Genomic DNA, 23536 nt, shown 5'->3' with positions numbered 1-23536 from the left:
TAACCCACTGAGCCATCCAGGCACTTCTACTCATGACCTCTTAATTACTAATCCAATAGCCTATTCCCACCCTAACTTTTTTCTTAAAGGGCTTTGAAATTCATTTTTAAGTAATCTCCACACTCAACATGGGGCTCAAACCAACAACCCTGAGATCAAGAGTCCCATGTTCTACTAATTGAGCCAGCCAGGCATCCCCATCACAACATTTTTCTTCTCTCTTGGCATGAGTGGCAGAGTGAATGGCCCCAATGGTTCATGCCTCTCCTGTATCCATGCCCTTTGGTGGTGCTCTGTGCAAGCTGACTCTGAGCTCAGTCACGTGACTTGCTTTGTCAATGAGACAAGAACAAACGTGATACAGGAGAGCTTGGAAAAAGTGCTGAAGTATTTCTGCTTCCTCTTCATCCCTAATAGTACTATTAAACCACGTGCAGGCTAGCATGCTGCAGAGCTGAGAAAGACATAAGGGAGAGAAACGAGTCATCCCTGCCAAGGCCATCTTACACTAGCCCACCTACACCAACCTACTAGCTGTCTGTAGACACAGAAGTGAGCTCTGCCAAGATCAGCAGACTGGCCCTGCTTACCTGTGGATTCATGAGAAATAATAAATGGCTGTTGTTCCAAAACACTTAAACTTAGGAGTGGTCCATTATACACCAAGAGATACACTTTGGCTTCTAGGAGACACTTGCCTGGTTTTTCTGTCGTCATACCGTTGATCCATTTACTCTCTTCTACTGTCTTTGCCAAATCCACTTCTATCTATCCCTTAAACACTGATGTAAATTCCTTAGCCTTCTCTCCTCCCTTGCACACCATGTGGGTAATTTCATCCACCTGATTCGATGACTGTGTCTCTAAAAATGACTCTATAGCTAAAACATAGCCCAGGCGTCTCATTTATAGACATCTATTACATCCCATGTTCATAGGTCACTTAGTTGTTCAGCTAGCAGCTGAAACGAAGGAGGTAAAGACCAGTTTGGGCCCTGTGAGCTCAGCGCGCAGTAAGAGAAAACTGAGCAGCACTCGCACTGCACTGAGATGAACTGCAATGGGCAAGAGGAATATCGAACTCAAACTGTGACAGCCACAGACAGCTTCTGGAGGAGGCTGTTCCCAAACAGAATTTGGCCTTTAGGATGGGCAGGTATTTGATCAAAGGAGGAGGGGGCATTTCACATGAAGTCACCTAGTCCAACAACTATGCAGGCTTAATCTGACCAGAACAGAAGGAGGGGTGCCTGGGTGGCTCAGTCAGTTAAGTGTCTGCCTTCAGCTCAGGTCATGATCCCATGGTCCCAGGATGGAGACCCGTAGTGGGCTCCCGTGCTTGGCAGGGAGCCTGCTTTTCCCTCTGCCTCTCCCTGCTGCTCCCCCTGCTTGTGCTCTCTCTCTTTCTCTCTGAAAACAAAACAAAACAAAACAAAACAAAACAAAATAAAACTGGAAAAAAACAACGCCAAAAAACCAAAAAACAAACCCAGAAGGAGTGCCTGAGAGATGAAGCTGGAGAGGTAGGAAGCAGAGACTTGCAATCCTATTTATATGCCAAATTAAGGGGTTTAGAAACTAACCTGAGGACAATGAAGAGACCACTGGAAAGAATCAGGGAATAATACACTGTTTTCATTTATAGAAATGAAAAGTTCGTCTGGGTGCAGTATGGAGAAAGGGCTGGAGTGACCAATATGTATTTCTGAGTAAAACAGACTAGAACCTGAAACTTAGCTTCTCCACTTAGCTATATATCCTTGACAAGTTTCTCAACTTAGAGAAGTTGAGAAATTCCTAATTTTCTTAAATGGAAAGTGGGAATAGCAATATCTGCATGCCAGGGTTATTCTGAAAATTATAAGAGATGATGTATATAGCATGCTCAGTACATGGTCGGCCACATGACACCTGCTGCATAAATGGTTGTTAATATGAGTGAGATACTGAGGAGCTGCCTACGGTCAGCTGATAGTCTGGTTTTATACCAGTCACAAGGCCAAGAAATGATGACCCTCCAATTAAGTTTGTTGAATAAATGAAAATGATACATATCAGTGATCTATGCAAGATCAACACCAAGTCCTGTTTTTGTTCAAATCAGGATTTTGCTGGAGTGATCCTTTCAGAATTAAAGGCTTTATTTAACTGGCAAGACAAGCCACTATCTGACTGAGAGATGAGCTGATAAAAATATGACACAGGGGCACCTGGGTGGCTCAGTGAGTTAAAGCCTCTGACGTGGGCCCAGGTCATGATCCCAGGGTTCTGGGATCGAGCCCCACATTGGGCTCTCTGCTCAGTGGTGACCCTGCTTCCCCCCACCCGCCCACCTGCCTCTCTACCTACTTGTGATCTCTGTCTGTCAAACAAATAAAAATAAAATCTTTTAAAAAAAAAAAGACACAAATTTTAATTTTATAAATTCCTAAGAAACAAAGAAATAATGCACTTATACATTTTTCTAACTATATGATGTGGTGAGAAGTAGTATTTTTATCTAAATCCATAGTTAACACATTGCATATTTGCAAAATAAAATTTTAATGTCCTATTCAAGCCCTGTTTGAAATGAACGAAACCTCACCTTTAGGAAGAAGGGCATAAAGGTGAGTTTAATTCCACGAGCAGAAGCAATGGATTTTAATTCTTCTCTTAACTTGACCAATTCAGTAAGGTCAACTTCATCACAATATCCAAAGTGAGGTATCTTCAGGGCTGCAGACATGGTCTTGACCATTGCCTTGTGAAAGCCTGGAAAACATTAAATATATATATTTTAACATTAACATTGAATACATATATATTTTAAGATTTGAGAGAGAGGTATAGAAAGCATGCATGCATGAGTGTGTACACGGGGGAGGACCAGGGAGAGAGAATCTCTGAGCAGACTCAGTGCTGAGCACGGAGCCCAAGGCAGGCTCAATCTCACAACCCTGAGACCATGACCTGGGCTAAAACCAAGAGTGGGATGCTTAACCAACTGCCCCACCCAGAATCCCAAATTGACATATATTTTTAAATTCTTTTTTTTTTAATGGTTATTTATTTATTTGAGAGAGAGAGCACAAGAGAGCATGCATGCCCTAGTGGGGGGAGGGGCAGAGGGAGAAACTCTCAAGCAGACTCTGCACGAGCACAGAGCCCAAGGTGGTTCAATCTCATGACCCTGAGACCATGACTTGAGCTGAAACCAAGAGTGGGATACTTAACCAACTGAGCCACCCAGGCACATATTTTTATTTTATTTTATTTTTTTAAGATTTTATTTATTTATTTGGCAGAGATCACAAGTAGGCAGAGAGGCAGGCAGAGAGAGAGAGAGAGAGAGAGAGAGGAGGAAGCAGGCTCCCTGAGGAGCAGAGAGCCCAGTGCGGGACTGGATCCCAGGAGTCTGAGATCATGACCTGAGCTGAAGGCAGAGGCTTAACCCACTGAGCCACCCAGGCGCCCCTAGGCACATATTTTTAAATTCTTAAATCCTTTAAACCTTTTTACTAAAATGGAGGGTTTTCTAATGTCATTTACTTTTTCAACCCTACTCTCCCTCTCAAGGCCACCATCTTCATTATGTAATTAAAAGACATTAATTCCAATGCTGGAGCACTGACTGCAGCATAGTACCCAATGTCAAGTGTAATGATATTAAGAGGTAAGTGCCCTTAATGCTGGGGCATATTAAAAAAATACAAAAGGATACAAGTCATGTATTTACTTACTGGCTTTCTTGCAAAGCCACACTTCTGGAAGTTAATCATCCTAAGAGTTTATAGGTAACAAATCACACCTAATTATTCTGAAGCTGACTAAAAATTACATTTATAACATACTTAGTCTTTTTTTTTTTTTAAGATTTTATTTATTTATTTGACAGACAGAGATCACAGGTAGGCAGAGAGGCAGGCAGAAAGAGAGGAGGAAGCAGGCTCCCTGCGGAGCAGAGAGCCCGATGTGGGGCTCAATCCCAGGACCCTGGGATCACGACCTGAGCCGAAGGCAGAGGCTTTAACCCACGGAGCCACCCAGGCACCCCTAACATACTGAGTGTTTAAAAAGAACAACTATTAGTATATAAACTTATATTCCAAAAAACCTGCTCACATAATACTCTTCAGAAATTAACAGTAGAGATTAAAGCATTTCCTGGAAAAACTATGCTATTTCACCACTTAAAAAAGTATGATCAACTTAAACGTTCCCTTCAGTAGGAATTGAAAACACCATATTCTATACACCTGGATCTACAGAAGTAAATTTCCCCCAATAACTTGTAGTAGTGCCCTACATTACTATTATTACCTTTTATGGGTTCCGTTTTATCTTTGCCTATGAACACTGGAGGTTTTGATACTGGTATAGGAATAGTTCTGTCTTTTGGTTTTGGTGCAGGTGGCACTATTTCAGCTTTTGGCGAAGGAGGTAATATAGCTCCAGTCTGCTTTTCCAAATAGTTGAGAATATCTTCTTTAAGTATTCTGCCATCTTTTCCTGAGCCAACAACTTCACTCAGCTTAATCTATTAAAAAAAAAAAAAATAGAAGAAGAAGACACGTATTAATGTTAAAAAATTAAATCAGGGGCGCCTGGGTGGCTCAGTGGGTTAAAGCCTTTGCTTTCAGCTCAGGTCATGATCCCAGGGTCCTGGGATCGAACCTCGCATTGGGCTCTCTGCTCAGCAGGGAGCCTGCTTCCTCCTATCTCTCTGCCTGCCTCTCTGCCTACCTGTGATCTCTGTCTGTCAAATAAATAAATAAAATCTTTAAAAAAAAATTAAACCAATGTGGGAAAAAAAGGCAAAAAAAAAATTAATTTCCTTACTACTTACGGCCCACTGACAAGTCCTTGAGACAGGCAGAGTGACATTCCTCTAAGAACTCAGCTGCCTTGATGTTAATACTTTGCTAAGGACAAAAGGCAATCTTAGCTTAACATTCTCCCAACCCCAGGACTCCGTAAGTTGTCTTTAACGTATAAAAATTCCTTTGGAGGTCTGTCCAACAAGAAGATCTAACAATTTTAAATATCTATGTCCCTAACATGGGACTAGCCAACTATATAAACCAATTAATAACAACATCAAAGAAACACATCGACAATAATACAATAATAGTAGGGGACTTTAACACTCCCCTCCCTGAAATAAACAGACCATCCAAGCAAAAGATCAACAAGGAAATAAAGGTCTTAAATGACACACTGGACCAAATGGACATCACAGATATATTCAGAACATTTCATCCCAAAGCAACAGAATACACATTCTTCTCTAGTGCACATGGAACATTCTCCAGAATAGATCACATCCTGGGTCATAAATCAGATCTCAACCGGTATCAAAAGATTGGGATCATTCCCTGCATATTTTCAGACCACAATGCTCTGAAGCTAGAACTCAATCACAAGAGGAAATTTGGAAAGAACCCAAATACATGGAAACTAAACAGCATCCTTCTAAAGAATGAATGGGTCAACCAGGAAATTAAAGAAGAATTGAAAAAATTCATGGAAACAAATGATAATGAAAACACAACGGTTCAAAATCTGTGGGACACAGCAAAGGCAGTCCTGAGAGGAAAATATATAGCGGTACAAGCCTTTCTCAAGAAACAAGAAAGGTCTCAAATACACAACCTAACCCTACGCCTAAAGGAGCTGGAGAAAGAACAAGGAAGAAAGCCTAAACCCACCAGGAGTAGAGAAATCATAAAGATCAGAGCAGAAATCAATGAAATAGAAACCAAAAAAACAATCGAACAAATCAACGAAACTAGGAGCTGGTTCTTTGAAAGAATTAATAAGACTGATAAACCCCTGGCCAGACTTATCAAAAAGAAAAGAGAAAGGACCCAAATAAATAAAATCCTGAATGAAAGAGGAGAGATCACAACTAACACCAAAGAAATACAAACAATTATAAGAACATACTATGAGCAACTCTACGCAAACAAATTTGACAATCTGGAAGAAATGGATGCATTCCCACAACTGAACCAGGAAGAAATAGAAAGCCTGAACAGACCCATAACCAGTAAGGAGATTGAAACAGTCATCAAAAATCTCCAAACAAACAAAAGCCGAGGGCCAGACAGCTTCCCAGGGGAATTCTACCAAACATTTAAAGAAGAACTAATTCCTATTCTCCTGAAACTGTTCCAGAAAATAGAAATGGAAGGAAAACTTCCAAACTCATTTTATGAGGCCAGCATCACCTTGATCCCAAAACCAGACAAGGATCCCATCAAAAAGGAGAACTACAGACCAATATCCTTGATGAACACAGATGCGAAAATTCTCACCAAAATACTAGCCAATAGGATTCAACAGCACATTAAAAGGATTATTCACCACGACCAAGTGGGATTTATTCCAGGGCTGCAAGGTTGGTTCAACATCCACAAAACAATCAATGTGATACAACACATCAATAAAAGAACAAGAACCATATGCTGAAAAAGCAATTGACAAAGTACAGCATCCCTTCCTGATCAAAGCTCTTCAAAGTGTAGGGATAGAGGGCACATACCTCAATATTATCAAAGCCAACTATGAAAAACCCACCACAAATATCATTCTCATGGAGAAAAACTGAAAGCTTTTCCGCTAAGGTCAGGAACACGGCAGGGACGTCCATTATCACCACTGTAATTCAACACAGTGCTAGAAGTCCTAGCCTCAGCAATCAGACAACAAAAAAAATTAAAGGCATTCAAATCGGCAAAGAAGAAGTCAAACTATCACTCTTTGCAGATGATATGATACTATATGTGGAAAAGCCAAAAGACTCCACTCCAAAACTTCTAGAACTTGTACAGAAATTTAGTAAAGTTTCAGAATATAAAATCAATGCACAGAAATCAGTTGCATTTCTCTACACCAACAACCAGACAGAAGAAAGAGAAATTAAGGAGTCAATCCCATTTACAATGGCACCCGAAACTGTAAGATACCTAGGAATAAGCCTAACCAAAGAGGCTAAGAATCTATACTCAGAAAACTATAAAGCACTCATGAAAGAAATTGAGGAAGACAAAACGAAATGGAAAAATGTTCCATGCTCCTGGATTGGAAGAACAAATATTGTGAAAATGTCTATGCTACCTAAAGAAATCTATACATTTAATGAAATCCCTATCAAAATCCCACCCATTTCTTTTCAGAGAAATGGAACAAATAATCCTAAAATTTATATGGAACCAGAAAAGACCTCGAATAGCCAAAGGAATATTGAAAAAAAAAACCAAAGTTGGTGGCATCACAATTCAGGACTTCAAGCTCTATTACAAAGCTGTCATCATCAAGACAGCATGGTACTGGCACAAAAACAGACACATAGATCAATGGAACAGAATAGAAAGCCCAGAATAGACCCTCAACTCTATGGTCAACTAATCTTCAACAAAGCAGGAAAGAATGTCCAATGGAAAAAAGACAGCCTCTTCAATAAGTGGTGTTGGGAAAACTGGATTGCCACATGCAGAAAAATGAAATTGGACCATTTCCTTACACCACATATGAAAATAGACTCAAAATGGATGAAGGACCTCAATGTGAGAAAGGAATCCATCAAAATCCTTGAGGAGAACACTGGCCTCTTCGACCACAGCCACAGCAACATCTTCCTAGGAACATCGCCAAAGGCAAGGGAAGCAAGGGCCAAAATGAACTATTGGGGTTTCATCAAGATCAAAAGCTTTCGCACAGCAAAGGAAACAGTTAACAAAACCAAAAGACAACTGACAGAATGGGAGAAGATACTTGCAAACGATATATCAGATAAAGGGCTAGTGTCCAAAATCTATAAAGAACTTAGCAAACTCAACACCCAAAGAACAAATAATCCAATCAAGAAATGGGCAGAAGACATGAACAGACATTTCTGCAAAGAAGACATCCAGCTGGCCAACAGACACATGAAAAAGTGCCCCATATCACTCGGCCTCAGGGAAATACAAATCAAAACCACAATGAGATATCACCTCACACCAGTCAGAATGGCTAAAATTAACAAGTCAGGAAATGACAGATGCTGGCGAGGATGCGGAGAAAGAGGACCCCTCCTGCACTGTTGGTGGGAATGCAAGCTGGTGCAACCACTCTGGAAAACAGCATGGAGTTCCTCAAAATTTTGAAAATAGAACTACCCTATAACCCAGCAATTGCAGTACTGGGTATTTACCCTAAAGATACAAATGTAGTGATCCGAAGGGGCACATGCACCCGAATGTTTAGAGCAGCAATGTCCACAATAGCCAAACTATGGAAAGAACCTAGATGTCCATCAACAGATGAATGGATCAAGAAGATGTGGTATATATACACAAGGGAATACTACACAGCCATCAAAAGAAATGAAATCTTGCCATTTGCGACGATGTGGATTGAACTAGAGGGTATCATGCTTAGCGAAATAAGTCACGCAGAGAAAGACAACTATCATATGATCTCCCTGATATGAGGAAGTGGAGATGCAACATGGGGGGTTAAGGGGGTAGGAGAAGAATAAATGAAACAAGATGGGATTGGGAGGGAGACAAACCATAAGTGACTCTTAATCTCACAAAACAAACTGAGGGTTGCTGGGGGGAGGGGGATCGGGCGAAAGGGGGTGGGGTTATGGACACCAGGGAGGGTATGTGCTTTGGTGAGTGCTGTGAAGTGTGTAAACCTGGCGATTCACAGACCTGTACCCCTGGGGATAAAAATACATTATATGTTTATAAATAAATAAATTATTTTTTAAAAATTCCTTTGGAAACTCCCTTTATCTCTGCCCCTCAAGATGTATGTTGGCAGTCATCCCCCAAGCATACGGCCCACTGATAAACATCTGAAGGGGCTCATGACTAGAGTTTTATTAGAAATAAATGATCTTTTCCTAACAATGGTTAATTTATCCCCTCAAGGTCCTGGAAACCTTGCTTTCAAGATTCCTTAGAGTCTTAAGCTATCCCTAACCCCCTCCCAACTTGAAAGTATAATCAGCCACTCCTCATGGCCCCAGTGCAGCTCTTTCTGCCTATGGGTCCTGTCTCTGTGCTTTAATAAAACCACCTTTTTGCACCAAAGATGTCTTAAGACTGTTTGCTCTGAACCCCAACATTTTCTGACATCAAAAACTATCTAGAAATAAATATATTCATCATTAAGGTCTCTAAACAGAATTTAATCAATTGAAGGTAAAAATAATCTCTGTCCACTACAAATTTGTACAAAGAAATAACATTTTTATCATCTTAATAGAATGCTCTTAAACTATAGCTATCCTCTGTATATAGTCATTGTTACTTTTTTATTCATTACTTTTGTATATACAATTCATTTGCCCGGGTGGTAACAATGCAGTATCTACATTGTATATAATCCATACCTATGAAAACTTATATTTTATAAGCAATCAATTACTTTTAAACTTCTTGCATAGTTCTTAATAGATTTTGTTTTGTTTTGTTTTTAAATTTCTGGAGACTAAGGAGAACTGAAAATTTAAAGACTTAAACACTATAGCAAATGTAGACCAATGTTTCTGACCTTCTGTAGAGAGAGCAAGAGAGAGCCCATGTCAAGCAATGACATAATCAGCCAAAGGCATTGCAGCTAAGACAGGAAATCAGGAAAACCAGCACAGTTCTAAGGACTAATAATCAGTAAAGTCATGCAAACCTGGAAGAACCAGGAACTAGAAGTTATTAGAATCAGAAGAAGCCTGCCAAGGCCTAAGATTAATGAAGTTTTAAAAAGGTTAGACCGTGGGGCACCCAGGTGGCTCAGTTGGTTAAGCATCAGCCTTTGGCTCAGGTCAGAATCTCCAAGTCCTGGGACCGAGCCCCATGTCAGGATCCCTGCTCAGCAGGGTGTCTGGCTTCTCCCTCTGCCCCTCACCCCACCTGTACTATCTCAATCTCTCTCTCAAAAAACCAAAACCTTAGGGTGCGTGGGTGGCTCAGTGGGTTGAAGCCTCTGCCTTCGGCTCAGGTCATGATCCCAGGAACATCGGGCTCTCTGCTGTCAGGGAGCCTGCTTCCCTCTCTCTCTTCCTGCCTCTCTGCCTACTTGTGATCTCTGCCTCTCAAATAAATAAACAAAATCTTAAAAAAAAAATCCTTTAAAAAAATAAAAAACAAATAAAAAGGTTAGACCTCTGTAGCAAACAGACTCTTCAGATGCTAGACCCTTCCTTATCTGACTGCATTAAAAAGGCAACTGCCACCAAAAGTTCGCCCAGCTGCTTTCTGAACTAAGAGATCCTGCACTGCCTGCACACAGTAAGCAGCATGTGCGGAGAGCTGACCCAGACCAGATGGCATCCTCCTCTCAACGGTGCACTCAGGGGCTTACTTAGTGTTTGGTTTGTTAACTTCTTACCCTTATTGTATTTTGTTTGTTGTATGACTTTATATCATACTTTGCTTTCTGTGACGTGTATGAAGCCAGGTTAAATGCATAGTAAAATGTCAGAGTTTGGAATCCTGAACTTACTTTACAATGATCTTAACCTTGTTTTGTGATTGAATAAAGCTGACACCGGGAAAGATGCAACACATGTATATGCCTTTATAGCATGTTTGAGACAACTCAGCCAACAGTAAACTAGTAACAGTTAAAATAATCACCATACAAAAGCTCTCTTAGCCTTTTTTCTCACAGTTGTTTAAGATAAGTATAAAACACTGCAATTTTACTAGTAAATTTAAACTTACTGACTTTCTCAGCCCAAGTGTCAAATGTGTGTTTTATTGTTTCTTTTCTGTTGTTGTTTTTCTTTTTAAAGATTTCATTTATTTGAGAGAGAGTGAGAGATAGCACACAGATTGAGCATGAAGAGGGGGAAGGGTAAAGGGAGAGGAAAAAGCAGACTCCCCACTGAGCAGCTAGCCAGACAGGGGATACATCCCAAGACCCTGGGATCACAACCTAAGCCAGAGGCAGATGCTTAACCGACTGAGCCACCCAGGTGCCCCTTATTGTTTCTACATAATAACAAATGACAAAATTCCACTTTCCACTACACAATCATTATGAGATTATAATTTATAATAAGTATATTTTTTGTCTTCCTCCCCATTTCCAGCACAGAGCTCCTAAAACCCTTGAAAGGGCCTGTGAAAAGAGGTCTCTATTGTTATGTTAATTAACTTTAGGAAGACCCTGGGAAACTAAAAATGGAGGCTGGTTATCAGGGGAACCAACATGCGACTAGACGTTTAAAATTTTCAGTACCCCTACTCCAAATCTGGGAAGGGCAGAAGGGCAGGAGGTTGAATTTGTTCTGTTGTCAATGGACAATGATTCAGTCAGTCCTAAGCATGTAGTGAAGCCTTCAAAGAAAACCCAATAAGAACTGTGTTTAGAGAGCCTCCAGGATGTGAGCACGTGGAGATTTGGGGAGAGTGGCACACCTGGAAAGGGCATGGATCCCCTATGCCTCTTTCCACATATCCTCTGTGTCCCTCCACTTGGCCGTTCTGGAATTGTATTATTTATATTATTATTTTAAAGATTTTATTTATTTATTTGACAGAGAGAGCGAGAGAGGGACCACAGCAGGGAGATGGGGAGAGGGAGAAGCAGGCTTCCCAAAGAGCAGGGAGCCTCATGTGGGATTCCATCCGAGGACCCTGGGATCATGACCTAAGCTGAAGGCAGACCTTAATGACTGAGCCACCCAGGCGCCCCTGTATTCTTTTATAATATATTGGTAATCTAGTGAGTAAATGGGGTTCCTAAATTCTGTGACCTGCTTTTGCAAATTAATCAAATCCAAAGAGAGGGCCAACAGGTCAGAAGGACAGGTAATAACTTGGGTTTGTGACTGGCATGCTGAGTTGGAGGAGGTCAATGGAAACTCCTATCTGTAGCCAGCTGGTCAGAAGCATAGATGATAACCTGGCTTGAGAGCATCTGAACTGTTGTGGGGGAGGGTGGGCAGTCTTGCAGGAATGAATCATTAACCTGTCAATTCTGACACTATTGACAGACCATGCAGAACTGACCTGAATTGTAGGATACTCAGTTGATGTCCAGAGAATTGCTTGCTGATGTGGGAACCATCCCCGCCCCAAACCCCCGCCCCCAATACACCCAGTGGAACTGGGTCCTGGAACCTAAAAGGATCATGATTCTCTGTGGAAACACTTTGATCAGGCTTTATTTAATCCCTTCCATGTTTGGTACAGAAATAAAATATTCTCTTTAAATTTCATTCTGTTTAAATAAAAAGACATAAGCTTAGATGATAGCCTCATACTTATTGTGTATTTATTAATTTCTCAGGGTTAAGTCCTGCATCATTTGTATTAGTGCTTCTCTAAGGGTGACTTCAGAAGAATAAAGGATATTATCATGTCAAACATTTAGTATATAAAAAAAATTCTGAGGATTCAAATAATTTTTAGGTAATTTCAAATAACTGTAAATGCCACTGGCTTTTAATTTTAAAACAAACCCAATTCATAAATATGTGAACTGCCAAAAAAAAAAAAAGGTGATTTACAATAAGTAATCTAGTAATTTTTGGTAATTATACAAATATTCCATTTATTATATACATCTTTAAGAAATGGTATAGGAAAGCAAAATCAGGCACTGCTACAGATAGTTTTGCCTTTTTTTTTTTTTTTAGGATTTTATTTATTTATTTGAGATAGAGAGAGTGAGAGAGCAAGACAGAGCATAAAGGGGTCTGGGCAGAGGGAGAAGCAGGCTCTTCACTGAGCAGGGATCCCAATGTGGGGCTTAATCCCAGGACCCTGGGATCATGACCTGAGACAAAGGCAGATGCTTAACTGACTGAGCCATTCAGGTACCCCAGAGGTTTTTCTATATAATTAAGAACAACATTAGTAAAATACTTATAACTTTCAAAGTAATACATAATATCAATCTTTCATCTGATGCCCTTAACAATGTAGTGTTCCATATTATTTCTATTTTCTATTATGCCAAATAGTCTTCATATCTGAACACATTTAACTGCTACATAAATTTTCATTAAGGGTTTAAAACATAATTAACCCAGGGACACCTGGGTGGCTCAGCTGGTTGAGTGCCCTGACTCTTGCCTTCAACTTGGGTCATGATCTCAGAGTTCTGGGATCAAGCCCCACTTTGAGCTCTGTGCTCAGGGCAGTCTGCTTATCCCTTTCTGTTTGCTCCTCCCCTGTTCTCTCTCTCTCTTGAATAAATAAATAAATCTTTAACATAATTTACCTAAGCATATTCCTCATTCTGAACCCGTATGTGCCGTCTCACTTTTGGCTATATAAAAGACTTAAAAGAATATATCCTAGATTATTTCCTTGGGATAGTCTCCCAATGATAGGATAAGGGTCTGAAGGGATATGAACATTTTAATGACTCATTACCTTACTTTTAAAATGTAAGCTTTTGTTTTTTCCCACTGTAACTTACTACCTCTCTCAAAAACAGACAAAAACCCTGCATAGTGCAAAGAACCCAAGTTTGGAAAAGAACAGCTGTGTTCAAACCCCCAGTTTAGCTACTTAACTCAGTTTGAGGCAATTAATCAACTTCTCTGCCCTTTCTCATCTGCAAAATGGGGATAATCCAAACTACCCTGCAGGATGGCCATGAGGATTAGAAAGACTGTGTGTGTATACAGTGTCTGACTCAAAAATTGGACGCAGTAACTGCTGAGGCACTCTATCAGGAGTAAGGGCACTGGTTTTGGAGTCACAGAGACTCACTTCAGAATCCTGGCTCCACCACTATGTCAGCTGTGTGACCCTGGACCTGTTACTTCACCTCTCCACGTCTCAAATAGCCCCCATAACTTACAGCATTACTGTAAAAACTAAATGAGATAATGTATACATACTGATTCCAGGACCTGGGAGCCACCAAGCCCTGGATAAGTACAAATGATGGACAGGAGGAAATTCAAAAGGCTGGTCTCCTCATCTCAAGTCAGTACAATTTCAATGGTTTCATCAAAACCAGTACAATTTCAATGGTTTCATTTTGATGAAACCATTGAAATTGTACTGGATGAGATCCTTGAGACCACATCCTTGCCTGGCCCATTTTCCGTCTCTTCCCTTGTCTATCTGCTTCCCTCATTCCTACAAAAGTTGTTCCCTCCCCTCAATTGATCCTTCACATGCATCCAAATCCCTGTCTCAAACTGGCAGCCAGGGGACCTGATCCAAGACACTACTATCTACAAGTGTTCCATAGATGGGTTACTTAGGCTCTAAGGAAAAATAATAAAACCACACTGCTCAACTAATACAAGAAACAAGTTTGTGGTTTCTCATTTCTCACTGGTGCTTTTCTGCAACAATCACTTTTCAGTAACACACACTATCATTTTCCTTGAATCTCAACTTGAGCCATCTCTTCACAGAAAAGTTGGCTAACTTTTCACTGATACAAATGTGTATTTCCTATGCAACCTCACACTTAAATATTAAGACAACTTACATTGTTTTCCATTGCTAGGCGGCGAACTGCAGGAGTTGCCAGTGTTTTCTGGCCCTTTATCTCTTGGTGTGTGTGTTCATCATGGGACACAGCAGGAGTTTCAACCACATCTTCTTCTGAATCTGGTCAACAAGGTAAAATTTTACTCTTCAGTTGAAAAATACAAAAAAATAAAACGAGCTTCGTGGCTTATAATATACAAATAAATTGAACTTAATACATCTAATCAAAAGCATACTAGTCAGGCTACTTCAAAGTGGGAAGACACAACTTTACAGAGGGAAACAAAAGGGGTTGAGGGGAGGGGGGTACTGGTACCTAGAGCTGCGGAATGTTTATATTACCTGGTGTTTACTTCATTTCTCTTAGAATCATGCAGCAGCTACAAGTTAAAAAGTGAAAGCTTCTTCAATAAATGTTTAAATGTTTTGTATTTTAAACACTTCCCTGATAAAGTTCTCATTTATACTTAAATAGTATACAATAAGAATCATATGTGAGGCAAATGACATGAAAGAATCCATAAAATCTGTGACAATCTTAAAATGCCTTCCTAAAATAATAAAGCACATAACATTTTTCTCTGCTTTGAATACGGCTTAAGGAATGCTGAGGAAGATTTTATTTTCATGGCTAATGCTAATGTGGTTGGTCTAGTCTCTAAATCTAGAGTGCCAATAGATGAAAAACGAACTCAGGCTCTTAGCATGAATTTCTGCAACCAAAAATAAAAAAGTTTCAGAGAGCACTGCACTGTCAAAGTCTGATGCTTGGAAATCCAGTCTGTACAGAAATCTCTGTGGGAATGAGTGAATTAGCCACTAAGTCTCTGAAAGCAGGCAACTGAATTTGCTCTGACATTCCATTCAGAGCAAGGAACAATTCTCCACTGCTGTACCTACAGAAAGACAATCTCTTCATTTCTCCTCACTGGGCTATGAACGGCCCCAGTGGAGCTCTCAAAGTTCCCCTAATGGCGCAGAAGGGAAAGCAAAACAAAACTTGTACTGAGCATGTAGGTTAGCAGAATATGCCATCCTGAGCATACCACTTTCATGGACTGATTATTTTGAGCTGTAGGCATTTGAAGAACAGCAAATGCAGGGAAAGGCATTCCCTAAACTCTCATGTGCCTAAAGACAGATCTTCCAGAAGGAACTCAATAGTCATAAACCCCTTCCCCAGGAGTTTCATCCACTAGGGAATATTGATTCCCATCATAGGAGAGACTAGAAGTCAGCACTACACTCAAACTTTGACCCAAAACTGTCATACCTCCCATCAGTTCTCTAAGGGCCCATTCATCTTCCTGAAAAACTATTTACTCTCCCCTAAGAAGCCAACATCCCACTTCCCCTTTCCCTATTAAAATGCTATTTAAGCCTAAACTCTAAAGCCACTTCTTTGGGTTACTCATCTTTCCCTGGGTGTCTCCCATGTATAGATGAGGTATACATGTTAATAAACATCTGTTTTTCTCTAGTGAATCTGTCTTTTATTACAGGAAGTCTCAGCTAAGAACTCAGAAGGTTAGTGGGAGAATTATTTTTCCTTCCCCACAATTACCTATTATATGTCAAATACTCCACTACATATGCAGTGTCATATTTTAATCTTCACTCCAACTGTGTAAGATAGGTGTTATTATCCCACCCTGTGGATTAAAAAAATCTGACACTTGAAAGATGAAAGGATTGGCTTAAGTTCACACAGCTGAGACACTATTAAGAACTGGAAATCATTCTGAGGCTGCTTCACCCTGTGTTGTTTCCATTAGTTCACGACCCTGGTAAATTTTCTCACAGAAGCTAGAATACAGCTCCTATTGTTCAAGGTATAGTTTTGCTGCAATTTGAGAAACCTTGTAGTATCATCTGTTGAAGTTATTGGAGAAATTAATAAGAAAGATGAGCATTAGGAACTAGGATGCAAAGGGAAACCAAGGTGATCCTATTGTAGGAATTCTAAATATAACCTGAATTAATGTGTATTTGTGGTAATATGAGAAATGTAATAATGCTCAAATACAAAGGTTATATATTTCCAAAAGATCACTGAATGTATTGCTATTCAGCTTTTCTGGAAAACATTCCGATATATGACCAAGTAGTACTGCCTTTCAGAATAATTTGGGTATAAATATGAGACAAGTTCATCGGTAAGAAGTCATTCATATTATATATTATTTGTAGTAGTCAGGTAGTTGTTAGAAGAAAGCTCTCTTCAGCACTAAAATACCACCTTACTACACAGTACCTTAAATCATTTTCTAAGTGTTTTTACACATATTTTCTCCTTTTATGATCACAACACTGTTACAGAAATGAAGTGTAGAGTTCTCAACATTACCAATACAGAAACAGACTCTAGGGGCGATGGAGTTAAGGCTAAACAAAAATTTCAAAACACTCCCCCAAGTGACATGATTTTCATGGTTCTAGCACTATAATATGTGGGGTTTTATTCTTTCAGTAGTGGATTTAGAATACATAGTTTTAAAAGCCTTAAATTTTTAAAAAGAACAAAAAACTCTGGTAAATAAGCATTTTTATTAATAAGTCATTTATTTTATAAATGTCATTTATTGTATAAATTTTATGTATTTTATTTTATAAGTAAGTCATTTATTTTTAATAAGTCATAAAAACTGCCAATTTAATGTCAGAATTCCTCAAGTGATGCAAATTTTTTTTTTTTAAAGATTATTTATTTATTTATTTGACAGACAGAGATCACAAGTAGGCAGAGAGGCAGGCAGAGAGAGAGAGAGGGAAGCAGGCTCCCCGCTGAGCAGAGAGCCCGATGCGGGACTCGATCCCAGGACCCTGAGATCATGACCTGAGCCGAAGGCAGCGGCTTAACCCACTGAGCCACCCAGGCGCCCGTGATGCAAATTTCTAACAGAACTATTATTTCAGATTAACTAAATAAAAAAGTAATTTGAATTAGTAAAAACATTAAAACTGAAATTGCAATATTCTTAGGTATTTTAAGAACTATTTCTAAAAATGACATTAAGTAGTCGATTAAATTCACTTAATTGGGGAAATTCTTATACAGAAAATGTTTAAATACAGAGCATTCAAGGGTGTTTGAAACAATTTGTTTTCACAAAAAGTTTTCTCTCTGCAAAACTTCTTAGGACGACCTTTCCTTGTAGAACAAATGTAAACTTTAGTTCCTATATAAATGATCATAAATTGAGAATTGATGATACCCAAACCAATGAGATCCCACTGCATTTTCTCTTTCACATCAAATTATTGAAACAGCTAATTCAATCAGTTTAATCTACAACTGGCTGAACAAAACTAAATTACAGCTAAATAAACTACTGCCCACTTACGATGCCCAGGGATTACACTCTGTAATTTATGTCATTGAGTATAATTTAATTAAATGACATGCTATGTTCTTTTTTTTTTTTTTTAAGATTTCATTTATTTATTTGTGAGAGAGAGAGGAGCTGGAGTGAGCACAGGCAGACAGAGCAGCAGACAGAGGCAGAGGGAGAAGCAGGCTCCCTGCCAAGCAAGGTGCCCGATGTGGCACTCGATCCCAGGACGCTGGGATCATGACCTGAGCTGAAGGCAGCTGCTTAACCAACTGAGCCACCCAGGCGTCCCGACATGCTATGAGAAATGGTTTTACCTATAAATGGTTTTAGGTTAAAGAGGTTTTTTATTTTTTATTTCTTTATTTGAGAGAGAGGGAGAGAGAGAGTGTGAGAGGGGTGGGGAGGTGGTGGGAGGAGGGGAGCAGAGGGAGAGGGACAAGCAGACTCCAAGCTGAGCACAGAGCCCGATGTGGTCAAAATCAAGAGTCAGACACTAACCAACCACGCCACCCAGGCACCCCTCAAAGAACTTTTCTTCAATTCAGAATACTTTATTAATCCTGATAAACATTTTAATATTATAAACTCTTTGTAGGGTGGTGCCTCAGTGGTGCAGTTGGTTAGATGTCTGCCTCTCGATTTTGGCTCAGGTCATGATCTCAGGATTCTGAGATCGAGCCCCATGTCAGGCGCAGCACAGAGTCTGCTTAAGACTCTCTCCCTCTCCCTCTGCCGTTCCCACTCGTGCTCTGTTTATCTATCTAAATAAATCTTAAAAAAATAAGATTATAAACTCTGTGGGATACCTTATTTATGTTGTTATAGCAGATTTTCATAAGTGTGCATACAAACAGTGCTAGAAATTCAGTCCCAGTGTTCTAGCAGCAGAATGGAGCTGATACTCATAGTCTCTGACTAGAATTTTCACTGTAACAAAGTGGCTAGGATTACGGGCTTTAGAATTAAACAGAGCTGGGGTCAAATTGTAGTTCCCCCAGTTACTAACTATGCGATTATAGGCAAGATGTTAAACCTCTGTGGGTCTCAATGATGCACATGTCAAATGCAAGTAATAATCTAGATAACTCAATCTACATGATTACATGAAATAATGTATATACAGCATTAGAACAGAGAAAGTATTCAGTCAATGAGAGGCAGTGATTTTAAAGGACAGGATTCTATTATAGCTTATGTTCCTCCTTCTCTTTCCTTAATACTTTCCCACGATAGCAAGACTCCTCAATCAGGATTAATTAGATATAGTGGTGGTGGCCAGATGTTCTGGCAACTTAATTCCGCACAGCTTTAGGATCAGAATACTTAGAACAGCTGCCACACAGCCTCAGCATTAAAACCATGCCCTCACTCCAGAAAAAAGAAATTTAGACTCTTAACCAATAATACTTGCTCTTCTTTGTACCTACTTCTTAACAAACTTAGTTACTGGTGTTCCCAGAAAGTTAGGAAGGAGAATCATGGGTGGACATGATCATAATGCTAAGAAGTAAGCTGAAAAACCAAAAGCCAGATGCAAAATTGTGCTGTTTCCAGAATAATAAATGTTCATTAACATATTTTTATGTAATCAAAAAAGATTCTAGGCTATACTCAATACCCTCACTATAAGGAGTAAAATATATAAAATTTTAAAATAAGAAAATTAGTGGTTCCCCTAAAAATATTTTCTAAGTTGATATAAGAAACTTCACTTATTTAAAAATGTGAGGAGCCATCTTACTTTGTTAAATAGAGACTAGAGAAAGCCAGATTAGCTGTAAAAAGAATGCATGGCATTATACTTAAAACTGAGTTTACAGCAGACAACACACTGAGACATGGAATAGCTCTGATAGAATCTTGATAATATTAAATAATTCAACTTATATATATATTTAATAGTATATGCCTTGTAGTATATGTGCTGCTGAAGCAAGCACAACAGTATATGCCTTCTAAATGTCACACATACAAAGAGGCATAAGTGAGACCAGTAAGCTCTTTTCAAGTAAAGGTCTGTCTACAGTCAAAGCACTCATAGACAGGACCTGGACATCACAAATAGAGTTTCCCTTCTCAGAATTATCCTGATACGCCCGCCTTGAAAAGTAGATACTACCACCATGTTCCAAAAGACAGTACCACAGAATATCATTTAAAAAAGCATTGGAAGACAGGATTAATTTCCAGTACTACTATTAAGATGTCTAAATTTGATCTCTTATACCCTTATACCCTTGGTAGTTCTATGCTATAATTATTTTCCACCTGTAAAATGGAAATAATGTATCTTATACCTATAAAAGACTTTTTGTTTGGTCATTTTCTATTTATAGTATAATTGGTTTTACTAGCACTAAAGCAAAAACAATATAAACAAGTTGAATATTACTACAAATTCTTGCTTGAGAAAAGGTACACAAAATATTTAGAAATCTTTCCCACTTATAAAATTAAAGAGAAGCATATATAAATCTCATTAAATTGAATCTTCTGTTCTATAGGTTTGCTTATAGATAGGTTATGATTCATAGTTTATTCTTACAGTAAAAAAACACAACATAAATATAAGAGCAAAAAAGCACATATGCAAAATAAAACCACTATGCAAGGTAACTGTTTAGATTATACTCTACTAGCAAACAAAACACAAAGTGAGCAAATGATCAGTTCTCTATGAGTATTAATGGATAATTTTTATTCTGAACATAACCTACACAATCTCATTTTTTACAGATATAAAATAAACTGCACATACATAAAACTTGATAAATCTGAAATATATATATATATATATATATATATATATATATATATATATACCCATATACCATTACCACAATAAAGATAAAGAACACACCCACCCCACCCACAAGAGATTCCTTATCCAGGCAACCACTAATCAGTTTTCGGTCTTTATGCATTAGTTTGCATTTTCTAAAATTTTATGTACATAGATCATACTGCATGTTCTCTTTTTTGTCTGGTTTCTTTCACTCAGCATAATTTTTTGAGATTCATTCATGCTATACAGGAGATGATTTTTATGAAACAATTCTCTAGAAAAAACACCCCTACTCTGAAACAGTTCTATGACTTTGTATTTTGCTATATAACAAGACTTATAAAGTTGAATCCCATCAGAAATGTCAAAACAAACTCTAAAGCCAAATAATAAAAGACCCCATAAATCTCAACTGTTTATTTGTTCATATAAATAACTCATTTTTTTGGATGGCCTAGATTAGTATCTAATCTAGTCTAGACTGGGTGTTCTAATTTAATAACACTCACAATAGTGTTCACCATCTTTGCTTGTCCAGTTTGTGCCCAGACTGATGCTCCCTGGTGGTCTAGTGGTTAGGATTCAGCATTCTCTGTGCAAAGAGTATAACCCTCCTGCATTTTCACGTCCTAACTGAATAATAACAACAATAAAAAGTCACTGATCCATCAAAATAATTTTGTGTTTCAGGTAATTTTAAAAGGTAAATTCTTTTTTGTTTTTAATACTCCTAAATCATGCCTTTCAATACCGGAATCACCCCTACTACATAGATTATGATCTCTTGTCGATTTCACATTAAAAGGAACAAGAGCCTTGAAGAAATGGATAATTTCCAGATCTCAGATAGGAAATGTACACAGTGAGCCCCAATCATCTTCTTGTGCCAAAGGCAAGAAAGCTTTTGAAAATTAATGAGGTCATGTTAAAAGAACACACAGGAGGGGCGCCTGGGTGGCTCAGCCGGTTGAGCAGCTGCCTTCAGCTCAGGTCATGATCCCAGGATCCTGGGATCGAGTCCTGCATTGGGCTCCCTGCTTGGCCAGGAAGCCTGCTTCTTTCTCTCCCACTCCCCCTGCTTGTGTTCCCTCTCTTACTGTGTCTCTCTGTCAAATAAATAAATAAAATCTTTAAAAAAAAAAAAAAAAAAAGAGAACACACAGGAGCCACCCTGAAAGAGTCTCTTCTATTACAATTTCAGCATGAAAATGAATGATTATAATAGATTAAACACAGCTAATCAATTGAATACACACAAAGAGAAAATTAGAAATTTAACATCACTATTAAAAGCAACCCCTTGGTAAGGAAAAAGAAGCATTTATTCTGTCTTTCCCATAGAAACTGTATTTCAGAGTAACTAACAGACCCAACTGATTGAGGGTGAAGCTCCACTTCACAGAATAATGCTAGCTAATAATGTAAAAAGAATGACAGAATCAAAAAATCATCATTCCACAACCCTTAAAGCAATTGTTAATTTAGGCAAGGACACTCAAATGATTATGAAGTATCTATATAGTGCCATATATAGTGCCATATGTAGTGAAGCGAGAAAAGACAAATCCCAAAGACGTAACATTTTGCAAAACAAATGGCATAGTCCTGTCCACAAGTCAGTGTCACGAAACAAAATGGGAAAGAGTATGAGTCACATGAAAAGAGACCATGGGCCATGTCTAGTCCCCTATTGGACCTCAGTTTGAACAAACCAGTTGAAATTTCAAGGGCATTTTGGGGGCAACTGGGGAAATTTAAATAGTCTGAGTATCAGATGAAATGAAAATGTATTGTCATGAAAACACAGACCTAGTTAAGCAAACAGATTAGAATACAGTAAGCACAATACATTACTTTGGTAAAAAAAAAAAAACTACTTCAAAGCATGTGTGTGTGCTTAGAAAAACATCTGGAATGATATACACTAATGTGTTAAGAGTGGTTCTGAGTAGCAGGAAGGTTTTCATTTTCTTATTTTTGGTTTTCTGCATTTTATATATAAGAAGGCTTTAATAGGCCATCTTCCAACTTTTGGAGGCAGCACGTCATAGTGTAAAATATTCTGGACAAAGACAGGCGATCAAGTTCTAAATCTGGCTCTGTCACTGACCATTGGGCAAATCGCTCAACGTTTATAGGTTGCGTTTCGTTTCTTCATCTGTTAAACTGAAATACTTCACAAGTAAGGATAAAATAAATAGTGAAACTTTTTATAAACTGTGAAGTATGACTGTGATATTAGTTGCTGTTGTTATTAATGATACAGTCTGCAGAACTATGAGTCAACCAGCCACTGTAATTCAGACTTCTTTCGGATGTCTATTTTAGCCCTTCCCAGATAGATTGCTGGCTTAGGGTTGCATCACAAAATTTACGCCACACACATGCCTCCCCCTGCCCCCCCAGCCAATCCCTGATGGCCAAGCTGTTTCCTAGATGACATAACTTTACTGTATCACAACAATGCCATAAGGAATTTCTGAGGTAGACAGCTGTCTCCCACCACTGGGAGAGCCCACTGTTTGAGTTTTCCTCTGCAACACTGTCACAACAGATTCACTTTTGTCAGGACATCTACTGCTTCTACGTCCCATGGTCAATGCTTCTTCTGAATGCTAGTCTCTTCACTTTTCGTTACGATTTTCCTTCTTTTCTCTTCCAGTTCTCTTCAAGAAGTTTGGCTTTCATAACCATAATTGCCAATGAGAGTATGGGCTTTTTTTTTGAATATTTAATTTAAACAATTTTTAAAGTAATTTCTACCCCCAACATGGAGTCAAACTCACAATCCCAAGATCAAGATCAAGAGTTGCATGCTCCACTGATTGGCTTAGTCAGACACCCCAAGAAAGTGTTTTTGTTTTTGAGTCAGTGGCAAACTAAATGATCTCACTGTTATATTTAATCTTTCACATATTCCAGTTTTTGACATTAGTGACTAGGATTCAAGGCCTGAATCTTTAATTCCTGAG

At 38.8% G+C, this 23536-nt stretch overlaps 1 protein-coding gene across 1 annotated transcript in view; it reads right to left on the bottom strand.

Annotated features, from left to right (window-relative positions):
• Window positions 1–23536, bottom strand: part of DBT (dihydrolipoamide branched chain transacylase E2) — a 54508-nt gene that overhangs the window by 9680 nt on the left and 21292 nt on the right. The window contains exons 5-7 of the mRNA XM_032301412.1: window positions 14443–14564; window positions 4303–4519; window positions 2588–2754 (exon numbers count right to left, since the gene is read on the bottom strand). Coding sequence (XP_032157303.1) covers window positions 2588–2754; window positions 4303–4519; window positions 14443–14564 — 506 coding nt within the window. The remainder of the gene's footprint in view (window positions 1–2587; window positions 2755–4302; window positions 4520–14442; window positions 14565–23536) is intronic.

The sequence above is a fragment of the Mustela erminea genome, chromosome 10, assembly GCF_009829155.1.
Source record: "Mustela erminea isolate mMusErm1 chromosome 10, mMusErm1.Pri, whole genome shotgun sequence".
Classification (NCBI taxonomy): domain Eukaryota; kingdom Metazoa; phylum Chordata; class Mammalia; order Carnivora; family Mustelidae; genus Mustela; species Mustela erminea.
Note: the sequence above shows the minus strand (reverse complement) of the source record. Positions and strands in the feature narration are given on the sequence as shown.